This window comes from Cnephaeus nilssonii (genome assembly GCF_951640355.1).
Source record: "Cnephaeus nilssonii genome assembly, chromosome: 16".
Taxonomy (NCBI): domain Eukaryota; kingdom Metazoa; phylum Chordata; class Mammalia; order Chiroptera; family Vespertilionidae; genus Cnephaeus; species Cnephaeus nilssonii.
The window spans coordinates 52936647-52948697 of NC_137087.1; the positions used below are offsets into that span (position 1 = coordinate 52936647).

General features: G+C 50.8%; 2 protein-coding genes across 13 annotated transcripts in view; one reads left to right on the plus strand and one right to left on the minus strand.

Annotated features, from left to right (window-relative positions):
• Positions 1–952, minus strand: part of NRAP (nebulin related anchoring protein) — a 66776-nt gene extending 65824 nt beyond the window's left edge. For all 9 annotated transcript variants that reach the window (XM_079793078.1, XM_079793080.1, XM_079793081.1 and 6 more), the window contains exon 1: positions 148–952. The gene's annotated coding sequence lies outside the window, so the exon portion shown is untranslated. The remainder of the gene's footprint in view (positions 1–147) is intronic.
• A 112-nt stretch (positions 953–1064) lies between these two features.
• The window catches only part of CASP7 (caspase 7), a 31346-nt gene continuing 20359 nt past the window's right edge, over positions 1065–12051 (plus strand). Inside the window, exons 1-2 of one of the 4 annotated variants that reach the window (XM_079793087.1) lie at positions 1065–1537; positions 7992–8116. In XM_079793087.1, coding sequence (XP_079649213.1) covers positions 7992–8116 — 125 coding nt within the window. In that variant the 5' untranslated portion in view covers positions 1065–1537. The other 3 variants (XM_079793088.1, XM_079793089.1, XM_079793086.1) reach the window with 3 other exon arrangements.

Consider the following 12051-nt stretch of genomic DNA (forward strand, 5'->3'; position numbering starts at 1 on the left):
GACTTACGCCACCCCTTATGTTTTTTAAAGGCGCTTATTAGATATCAGACTTTGTGAGGAGAAGCAACCCCAACCAAGTGGAAATGGGACAGTTTAAGGAACCAGAGCGAACACTCATTGCTGGGGTAAGGTACACACAGCCCTCACCTTCTCGGCAGACACGGCTCGCGGTCGGTCCCCCATGTCCATCCCACTCTCTCACATCTGGAGCCCCTCGTTGTCACCATGATGGAGTCAGGCCATGAGAGCCTTAGCCAAGGAGCACACGAGCGCCTCTGGCCGTCAGGATTGGTTCCCTAGAAAACAGAACCTGAGGCCAGGGCTTATGTGTAAGGACTTTATTCAGAAGTGTTTTGTCCGAGGAACAGGAACAAGGGGCAGGAAATGGAGGAGAAGAGTCCATATGAGGGTTTGTTCTCAAAGGAGCCACCATTTGCTATGAAGTGCGTTGGGTCGCTTGATCTCCATCTTCCAAGGGGCCATCTAAACAACTATGACTCAAGAACACCTGCTAGGCCAGTGGTCGGCCAACTCATTAGTCAACAGAGCCAAATATCAACAGTACAACGATGGAAATTTCTTTTGAGAGCCAAATTTTTTAAAGTTAAACTATATAGGTAGGTGCATTGTTATTAACTTCATTAGGGTCCTCCTAAGCTGGCCTTTGCTAAAAACTCAAGGGGCCAAAGAGCCGCATGTGGCTCACGAGCCGCACTTCGCCGACCACTGTGCTAGGGAAAAGGAAGGATTTATCCGTTGGCCTCTGTCTCCCATTGGGTGGACGCTCTGCCCCATTGGGAGCTAACTCCCCTCCACGTCCATGCCATGTCCGTGTCCACAGAGTCCCAAAGGATTTTCACTTAAGTTAATAAATTATAATTATTCCTCTACACTTGCCTGGGACCAGTCCTTCTTAAACCAAGAAAGCGTCCTTACCCGGTGGGATTTTAGAGACAAGATTCAAGTCTCGGGCCCAGGGGAAAGCAAGCAAACCAAAAGGCAAGGCGGGGTTCTGACCTGGTGTCACACCAGGAAAGGTTTCCCTCCTTTCACTCAAGGTGTTGATAGTTCTTTAAAAGCAAGTGTCTCTACTAAGAATAAAAACTGTTTCTTCTCAAATACACTTCAGGGTGATTGAGTTCACCAGCTGCTCAGCACCCTGAGGAGTCCTGGAGAGAAAGGCATTGGAATCCTCCGTTGGAGGGCCAAGGGTGAAAAAGCCACGTGTGTGTGTGTGTGTGAGATGGGGGTTGTGGGGTTAGGAGTGGAGTGGAATCTGTGGAAATGCACTGTTCCCCGTTTTAGACTAACACGCGGCTACACCCAGGGGGCGCTCAATAAGTATTTCTGAGTGACTGGTGCCACATCCAGCCAGCTCGCTGTGATTTGTGATGCACGTTTGCTCAGAAAAAACTGAGTCAGCGACCTACCTACCGCCCACTTGCGAAGACTGAAGACCGGCGCCCCTGCGACTGGCAGCCAGTGAGACCTCAGCGCTTCCCACGGTGAGGCCTGAGCGGCTCCGTCTCGGAAGAAGGTAGTTTCTGCAGATGCTGGCGCGAGCTCTCGGGGGTTAGGGGGGCGCGAACCGCACAGACTAGGGGTCAAAGGTCCGTCTGCGGAAGACCTTTAAGGCTGAGTCCCGAGGCCCACGTCGAGAGGTAGACTGGAGGCAGCTGCGGCGGGGGGAGGGCGGTTGATTGTCGGGGGGGAGGCAGGCAGGACTCTGAAGAGCGCCCATCTTTGAGCGCCGGGAAGCCTGCAGGGCGCGCTCTCCCGTGTGCGTGGTTGGGGCAGGTTTGCGGGGCGCGCTGTCCAGGTGAACTTTGCGCGCGGCCATGTCTGCCGAACGTGCCCTCCTGGGGGCCGCGAGCGCGGCGGCGGGATCTCACGGATCTCCGCAAACGACCCCGCACGCTCTCCGTTGCGCGCGGCAGCTGGGCGGCGGGAGCTGTGCGGGGAAAGGGCGCGCGCTGGCCCGGCCACCTTGCGCGCGGCCAACGTCCCGGGACGCGCGGCCCGTTCGGCATTGGGCGCCGCCGCCCCGGGACAAGGCGCGCGACGGCGGCGCAAAGTCCGCTGCTGGGCGCGCTCTTCCGCGACGGTGCGCACCGCCGGCTTTGCGCCGAGCCGCCCGGGGGGCGGTGCCCGCGGCTCCGCCTGGCCGCGCGTGCCCCCGTGCATCCCGGCGACTCCTCCCACTGCGGAACTTTTACTTTCGCTTCAGTGCCCGCGGCCAGATGCAGGCTGCAGCGGGACAGTGACGGCCGCAAGCCCCGGCTCCCGAGGAACGGTAACTTCGGTCCCGCCCGCGCTTTCGACTTTCCCGCCCGGCCGCGGCGGCGCGCCTCCTCGCCCCTCCGCCCTCCCTTCCATCCCGCGCGCTCCGCCTTCCCTTCTATCGCGCGTGCTCTGCCGGCCGCCGGGACCACAGTCCGCGAGAAGCTGGGTCCCGGGGCGCTGGGCGGCCCGACCGCTTGCGCTGCAACTTTGGGGAGAGGACTCTCCGCGGCCCCCAGCACCGCTCGCTTTGATTTGCTTGATCTCCTTTCCCTCCTAGCCAGCGGGCTGGCGTCACCCGGTACTCGTCAGTTTGGGAAAAGGAGCGGTGGATTTAGAAGGGAAGGAGCGGTTCTCGCAGGGATGACCGCAAGGGCTCCGGTGTCACAGGGCCGGAGGTTCCAGCCCCCCGCTTCCCTGCTTGCCAGCCGTGGGGCCTGGGCCTCTCGGTTCAATGGGGATGATGGTGAGCCCAGGCTAAAGGCTGCAGCGAGGATGGGAGGAGCTGATGATGGTGCATAGCAGTGCCTCCGTCCAGGCTTAGTGTGCTACACGTGAGCTGTCATCATTGTTGGGGTACCCTTGTGCTGGGCCCTTGAAGATCCTTTGAGGACGTGAAAAGAAAGGCAGAGCTGCCAGTTACCTGGTAACCTTTCACCTTTTGTAGTCAGGGTTGCCATTTATGGGGCAGTAAAATTACCTGTGGGTGATGGTGTGTGAGTCATTCCCAGGCCTCTTCCCCAGAACTTCTAGGCTGGCTGGCAGCGTGGCCCTAACTTTTTCTTTAAGGCTGTTTCCTCCCTAAGGATCTACACAGCCTGGCCTTCATTCCTGATAGGCAGGCGTTTCCTAGATCCACAGTCAGCTTTGCCTCCTCTTGGCTGTGTGGCTTTAGGCATGTGACTTAACTTCCCTGAAGAAACCAGTTTCTTCTGCAATACAGGCGAAGACTCCAGTCTCCTGTCAGTGCCTGAGCATCAGGTGACAGCGCGGTACCTGAACCGCCCCCCCCCCCCCACCCCCTTCTCAAGTGCCGGAGGTGAGAGGTGGAGGTCCTCAGAGTTGCTTCTCTTTGAGCCTTTGGGAAGAGTGTCTTCATTGGGCCAAGAATGGGGTGTAAGATGTATTACGTCATTTTTTTTTTTTTTGAGGAAGCATTTTCATCCCCTCCCCCCATTAAAAAAAGTGATTTCCTGCCAGATGTGTACCACTCGCCAACGAAGCGTGCATGGAAATAATCACTGGAGGGTTTTAGTTTTTTTCCATAAAAGCCGCGTAACATATGGATGTAATTTTAAAATACCAGTGAAGACTGATAGTCGAATGTTATCGTGGTCTTGAGTACCGCAGGCAGTGGTGATAATAGGGAATCTTTATTGAGCATTTAGAAGGTGCTGCACTGTGCTTAGCATTTCACGTGCATTGTTTCTATCAGCTGACAGCCACCCGTGACTGAGGCATTATTGTTTGCCCACTTTACAGATGAGAAAACTGAGTACTTGGTTCAAGGTCCTATGGCTAATAGGTGGAGGAGCTGATTCAGCCCCTGATCTTCTGTTTACCATGACTGGGCTCTCCACGGCCCTCCCTGGGTCCCTTTAGTTCTGCTGTGTGTCTTTTATCCACAGTTTATTTGGGACATTGAAGAATTTAAAATTTTAAGTGCATTTCTATTATAGCATTTATAAAGAAACTAGAGGCCCGGTGCACAAAATTCATGCACAGGTAGGGTCCCTAGGCCTGGCAGGCAATCAGGGCCTATCAGGGCCTTCCTTCGTTCCACGCCGCCCCCTGGTGGTCAGCGCATGTCATAGCGAGCAATCAAACTCCCGGTCTCCTGGTCAAACTCCCAAGGGGACAATTTGCATATTAGGCTTTTATATATATATATAGATTTGTATTGCGTGCCTGCCGTGTACCTGGCTTTTTTCTGTGACTGGAACCAAAGAAAGGATCATTAAGATAAGCTCTCATTCTGCAAATAGCTTAAGTCATAATGGATAATAGTAATAATTAACCTAGAGTGCCTGGTACTATTAATGCTTTGTGTATATTATACATGGATTTATTTAAGAGAAGGTAAATGTATTTAACAGTTGAGTATGCAGTATCCCAGGATGACCGCTCTTTGAGCCTGAGCCCCAAGAAGGGGACACATCCAGACAAGTAAGGCCAGGTGTGCCCTCAGCAGAGACTGGGGAGCTGAGACAGGCCTGGATTTTCATGGTGGGCTGTGAGGACACATGGAAATAAGGGGTGAACACCAGGACTTGGCTTCACTGAAATGATGTGACTGGGGTCAGGCACCCCCCTCGGGCACTGCCCTTTGCCCTGGGTGAACTTGATTTCACTCAGAAATCAAGCCCAGCGCCACAGGCATCAGAAAGTCACTGAATGTTTAGCCTTGCAGACTTGAAAGGGCCAAGTCCACCACGCTGGCTTGTGGTAGGCATACATTCCAGCAGGTTGTTAGAAGGGATGTTTGCTGCCCCGCCTCCCCTCCCAGACTGTTCAGCATTAACCCAGAAAGATGCTGTAGATTTCCCACAGAACACCCTTCTGGCACAGTGTGTGGAGGGAAATCTTCGGAAAACTCCCACTACTGAGCTGTGGAAATTGGCCTGAACGCCACGTGACCGCTCTGTAGCTAAGCCCAAACCCCCTCCAAGTGTCCGGGAAGAAGGAGTATGAGCCACCCCTCTCCTTGGATGACGCATGTCAGATGTTCCATGAGTGTGCAGTTCCCTCTGCCTGCTCACCCCTCCCTTCTTCTCCTTCTCAGATCTCTGGTCAGACATTTCCTCCTGCTAAGACCTTCTCCAATTTCTCTGAAGCTTAGTCAGTCCCTCTGGTACTCGCACACACCCACCAGCAGCCCCACATTTGTGGCTTCCTGTTACGGGAATGATGCCTTTTCCCCAACAAGACAGGACCAGGTCTGTGCTCCAAAGCATATCTCCGTGTCCTCGCACACAACCTAGCGCATGAGACATCAAGTACACATTCATCGATGAGTCTTCTCTGCCGTCCCAATGTATTAAATGTTTGCCTTTCTTAGGAGCTACTTTGCTAAGCGTCCTATTTTTTTTTTTTAATATAGTGGTCACATCATTTTATCATCATACAGCCTAGATCCAGCCTCTAAGATGAGCGATATCAAAAGGCTCAAGGCTTACACACCACATGTTGAAGTTAGTATCTTTTTCTGATGGATCTTACATACTTTGAACTTGCTAATTTTGAAAATACTTCAGTGCTTTGCTAAATACCAATCCACATTGAAAGGTGATTAAGTCTGTATAAAGGAGATGAAATAAAAGCTATTGAGCACTTCTGCGTCCCCGGATTTACCCTTATCTCTGAAGATACAGGGATTTATCTCTTGATTTCGAGAAACCTTTTGAGTCCTAATCTGAAAAATCTATCTGCTTGCGAACTGGAGACACGTTGGTGGCCACGGTATGGGGGGCCTCCATGATGTGCTGAGAAGAAACAGGATGGCCATCTGACTTCTCACGGTCATTGTACAGATCTGGGTGGTGCTCCCCCTCCCTCTCAGTTCTCTCCTCACTGTCCAGCTCAGTCCTAAGGGAAGCTGGACGTGGCATGATAATGCCCCTTGGAGCTCCAGGCCCCTACGTGTGCTTTGCCATCTTGGACACCTCCCCCTAAGCTGGATTCCTTCTCCTCCCCACCTTCCAAAAGGCATCACTTGTGCTCCGGGACACCGTATGTTCTGTCAAATCAATGTCAAGTTATGAACCGTCTTCAGCCTCAGCTTCCTCATCTGGCGAACATCCGGAGTGAGCCCAGCAGGAATGCAGACTTGCATCTGCCGACCGTGTTGTGGTCTGTGCAGTGGCTCAGAGACTGGGGCCAGTAGACTTAGGGTCTGGAAGAGGGGTGCCTTCATTCTGGAGAGCCGATCCCTTCACGGGGAAAGAAACGGGACTTGATTTAGGGCAAAGGACTAGAAAGCAAACTGCTTCTGACCAGCTGCATCACTTCTAGCGAATTCTCTTCCCAGCTTTTCATTCAATTAATATTTATTTAGTAAGCACCTCTGTGTGCCAGGAGCCTGTGCCATGATGAACTTACATTGTCATGTTTGGGCCAAGCAATAAGCAGAGTGCAATAAAAAAAAAAAAAAAAAGACAAACACAAGGGCTGTAAAGGGAATAGGAATTGGAAGGGAGGGGGGGTGGTTGGGGAAGGGGACTGGTGGGATAGGAGTAATCAAGGAGGACCTCTCTGCAGAGGTGCCATATATGCTGAATTCTGAAGATTGAGAAGTATCCAGCTGGGCAAAGAGGGTGTATCCAGCAAACATGTGGGTGCTGACTTCTAGAAGGAGAGAACCAACCATGAGTCCAGACAGAACCCGAGATGAGCATAGTGTGCCCAAGGGCACTAGGGAGCTGGGAGCTAAGTGGTGTGATGGTGAGGGGTGGTCTCTGAAGTGCCTGTTGCTGGCTAAAGGTCTGAGTCCTACTATTTACTAGTTATGTGGCCTGGGACAAGTACTAGCCTTTCTCAGCCTCGGCTTCCTCAGCTGTCAAAAGGCAGTTATTGCTCTGTCCGGGTAGCTCAGTTGGTTCGAGTGTCGTCCTGATACACCAAGGTTGCGGGTTTGATCCCTGGTCAGGGCACATACAAGAATCAACCAATGAATGCATAAATAAGTGGAACAACAAATCGATCTCTTTCCTCTCTCTCTCTCTAAAATCATTCAAAAAAAGATTTTTTTTAAAAAGGCAATTATCAAAAGACTGACCTAACAGTGTTTATTGGCAGTATTTTAAAAAAGATAATGCTGATAAAACAACATTAAATGTGAATTTCCATTCTTATATTGTTATTTTTACCTCCAAGAGGGAGTGGTAGGTGAGTAGGGGATCCTCGGCTGATACTTTTCCTAGATCAGGAGTCAGTGCACCTATTTTGTAAAGGGCCAGGTGGTGAATATTTGCTGCTTACGGGCCACGTTATCTCTTGCCACAGTTGCTCAACTCTGATTGTGGTGGGAAAAGCAGCCACAGACAGATCATCAGTGAATAGGTGTGGCTGTGTTCCAATAAAACTTTACTTACAAAAACTGGTGGTGGGCCATAGTTTGAAGGGCCTTCAAGTCCAAGGAGTGGGGTTAGATTTGAAATGGTATATTTTAGGGATCTCTTAAAAACGATCGAGCACCAGACAGACTTGAGGAAATCTGTTCTGGGAAAACATGGAAAATCATGTGAAGCAGAAAGAGAGCTTAATACTGCAGGTTGCTCCTTTTTGAACTGGGTTTGAGCGATGCCTGGCAAAGGATGAGCACCTTCTCACCTGTGAGGAATCCAGGGGAGTTTCTTGTTACAAACCTTAACGTACCTGTGTACCTTCCACAGCTTCTCGTACACAAGGAACACTTAACAAAATCATGGATGCTGGATTAGAGGCTCCCTGAGGACAAGGACTTGGTTTTCTTCCCCATTGTATACCCGGCTCTGGAACAATGCCTGGAATAGAGTTAGCTCTGGAACAATGCCTGGAATAGAGTTAGCATTCAAGTATTTGAATGAATTGATGGGGGCAGGAGCGCAGCCCAGGAGCCTCCATGTGCAAGAGTGCTTATCTCTAAGCTTAAGTAGAAACCTCCTCACCTACTGAGTGTTATTTAAAAACATCTCACTGGATACCAATTTTCTGTTTTGTTTTTCTCCTCCCAGATGGCAGACGATCAAAACTCTATCGATCAGAACTCCGTCGGGGAGCAGGGAGCTGGGGAGTCAGCAAGCGAAGATGCAATTGATGCTAAGCCAGACCGGTCCTCCTTTGTCCCCTTATTCCTGAAGTAAGTTTCCTTCCTGGCTGGGTTAATGAGGGGCCTGGGCCACTTCTCTGCTTTTCCCACCCACCTACGGGGAGGGGGATACTCAGGGAAGGGGGTTTACGCTGTACAGGGGAGGTGTGCACAGGGTCCTGCTGGCTCTGTGTGACTAGGTTCCCCCGTGTCCTCCTGTGTTTCTGGGACAAGCCCAGGTGTGGGGGAAAGCAAGCCATGGGGTCTCCTGCCCAGCGGCTGTGTGTCAGGGTGGCAGCCGCCCACAGTGAGGGGCTGTCCTTGCCAGAGGTGACTTGCAGCCACCGTCATTGGGAGTAGAGCCTGGGCTCACCCCCACCCTGTGCCTTCAGAGGCGCTCCATTGAGGGGGGAGCATCCTGTCGACTGAGTCCCACTTTTTCCCTTACTGAGTTTACTTTTAAATTCTAAACCTCACATTTAATATTAATAATAGTCACTTTGTTTATTGAACTCTTGTACGCCAGCTCAGTGCTGCGTGTAGTCCTTATAACCCTAGGAAATGGTTGTATTGCTATCACCATTTAATAGGTAGGGAAACTGAGGTGCTACGAGGTCTAATAGCTTGCCTTTCTGAAGACAGTTAAACATGGCAGAGCTGAGATTAGAACCCAGGTGTTGCCAGCTTCCCTCACCCATTTAGTGGTTCTGCTGTGCTTCCCATTTAGAAGTTGGGCTGCAGAGACGTGGAGGAGCCTCAGACCTCACCTTAACCCTGGTCTCAGAGGTTCAAGTGAGTGGGGCTTCCTGAAAGAGACAGGAATAGTCTGTGGGTCAGAAGCACCAGACTTCTTGATAGCTCGCTCCTAAGCCAAGCCCCACCTGGGAGGGACAGCCGGGGGTTATAGTTGAGGTTACGGGGGGGCTCTCAGGCAGCACTCAGGATGGGAAGAGCTGGTGATGGGGGGCAGCCTGGCTCCCTGAAACATGCTGGAGAGAGCCTCGGGTCATACCATCCCAGACAAAACTCAGAAAAGTGGGAAGACCCCAGCATCCTGGACCTGAATTCCATTGGCATTTATTGGCTGCCATTTAGGGTCAAGAATACCCACTGAAATGGCCAGAAAATAAAGTTCCAGCTCCTGAAAACTTTAAAGGCATATGGTCAGTTGGTCCAGGCCAGTGGTCCGCAAACCACAGCTCGCGAGCCACATGCGGCTCTTTGGCCCCTTGAGTGTTCTAACGCCACTTCTTCAAAATAGACTCTCCCAGGCCGAAAACCGACTTCTGCGCATGGGCCATGAAGTTTCAATCGCACTGTACGTGCCCGCACGTGGTATTTTGTGGAAGAGCCACACTCAAGGGGCCAAAGCCGCATGTGGCTCACGAGCCGTGGTTTTCTGACCACTGGTCCAGGCTAAACCACTGCAAGCCCTTTCAAGCAGTGGTTTTCAAATGTTTTTGCTTACAGACCCCACCCTACCAAATAATGTCAGACTACACATCCCCCTCATACATTTTTAAGATGATATATAAGTTCCTTGTCAAAATAGTTACAAAAAAATGTAATATTTCAGTTTTCCAACTCTTTTGAGTATTTGGGTTAAGCAGATTGCTTCTAAGTGAAAGAGGAACAGGAATCGAGTAATAATCATTTTATGAGTCTTAGTATAAAGTCCTTTGATGTACTTCCAAGACATTATGAAAATGAATGGTGTATTGCAAATATTGACATTTAAAAATCACTATTAATTTCTCATAGATTAAGTTACTGTTCCAGCTATGCATTCACAGTTGACCTAAACAAATAAATGTTGATAAACCATTAGTATTATTGTCAACATAAGAAATGTCCAAACCTGTGGATATTTTTTATAAGCTTATTTGGGGCAAACTGATGACAAATGCCAGGGAGCAAGATCTCAAATGCTCTGGAGAATAACAGTCTTTCAGCTTCTTTTATGCATTTGACATTAAGGAAGGAAATACATGGAGGTGGGAGAAAGCAAGGCAAGGATTGGATTACAGGACAGTTAACAACATTATGTGCTCTCTTGAGGGTTAATACCCCCTTAAAGGGGTATTACTTCTGGCATTTCAAAGGTGTGTTAACCTAGATACACAAGAACAATGGAAGGGCTGGCTTAAAACTAAAGAAGTCATAGGCCTGGAGACTTCCAGTCAAGGCGATGGTTAAGGTGAATGTGGTACTCTGAACCTCCCACAACCACATCAAAATTACAACTAAACTGCGAACAACTATCATTCAGAACCACCTGAAATCTAGCTGAACAGAAGTCCTACAACTAAGAATATAAAGAAGAAGCCACATTGAGACTGGTAGGAGGGGCAGAGACACGGAACAGGCTGGTCCCATACCTACTAGTATGTGTGGTGGTTAAGAATCAGGAGGATAACTTGGCTAGAAGGTCCCACTTGAGGGGCGAGGGCTCCCAGCCCTACACGGGGCTCCCCAGCCCGGATCACCGGTGCAGGAAGAGGAGTAACCACATCATCTGGCTGTGAAAATCAGTGGGGACTCTGGGTGAGACAGAGGGCTGCTCAAATCCCAGGTCCTCTTAAAGGGCCCAGAGTAGGGACAGCAGCTCGAAAAGCACAGGGACATACCTGGAGGAACTGAATTACCTGGCTGCGGGCGAGGCTGGAGGGGCCGCTCTCTGGGGTAGGGCAGGCACCATTGTTTCTTTGTTGAGCCCTCCCCCACCCAGCTTGCTCGTCTGAGCCTCTGTTAACCAGGGTAGCACTGATCTCGCTCCCCCTCCAATTCACTCACAAGCCTGAACCTCTTTCCACTGCTTTTCTTGACAAGCGGCTGACCTGAGCCTATGCTGAGGACTTTTGTAAAATCTCTGAAAAGTACCCAAACCCCAAACAGGCAGTGTCTACTTCAGCATGCCCTGTACCTCTTGCCAAGTGGCCCCAAACTTGGCACCAGTAGTAGCTGGCCTCGGTTGGCAGCATAGCCTCTCTCAGGTGCCTACAAACCCAGCACAGGCAACTACCAACCACAGATCACTTTGTAGCTCCGACCAGGTGACTCTGGGCACAGGCGTCAGCTGACCTTGGCCACCAGGCTAGTATTATAAGAAACGTTAAAGGGTCTTCTTTAAGAAGAAAATCCTATCTAATAAAAGAGTAATATGCAAATTGACCATCACTCCCAACACACAAGATGGCTGCCCCCATGTGGTCAAAGATGGCTGCCCCCATGTGGACACAAGATGGCCACCACAAGATGGCCCACAAGGGAGGGCAGTTGGGAGGGGTCAGGCCTGCAGGGGAGGGCAGTTAGGGGTGACCAGGCTGGCAGAGGAGGGAAGTTGGGGGTGACCAGGCCTGCAGGGAAGGGCAGTTGGGGGGGACCCAGGCCTGCAGGGGAGAGCAGTTCGTGGCACCAGGCCTGCAGGGGAGGGCAGTTAGGGGTGACCAGGCCTGCAGGGGAGGGCAGTTAGGGGCAATCAGGCTGGCAGGGGAGTTGTTAGGGGGTGATCAGGCTGGCAGGCAGAAGTGGTTAGGGGCAATCAGGAAGGCAGGCAGGCGAGCAGTTGGGAGCCAGCAGTCCTGGATGTGAGAGGGTTGTCCGACTGCCCTTTTAGGCCCGATCCTACTGGGGTCCCAGATTGGAGAGGGTGCAGGCTGGCCTGAGGGACACACACCCCCATGTACAAATTTCGTGCACCAGGCCTCTAGTATGTATAATAAAATGGCAATAACTACATACCTATCAATAATTACTTTAAATGTAAATGGAATTAATGCTCCAATCAAGAGGATAGGGTGGCTGAGTGGATAAGAAAACATACCTCCTACTTACGCTGCCTACATGAGACTCGCTTCATATCGAAAGACACACACAGACTGAAAGTGAAGTGGTGGAAAAAGGTATTTCATGCAAATGGAAATGAAAAAAAAAAATAAAAAGCTGAGTTAGCAATACTTACACCAGACAAATAGACTTTAAAACAT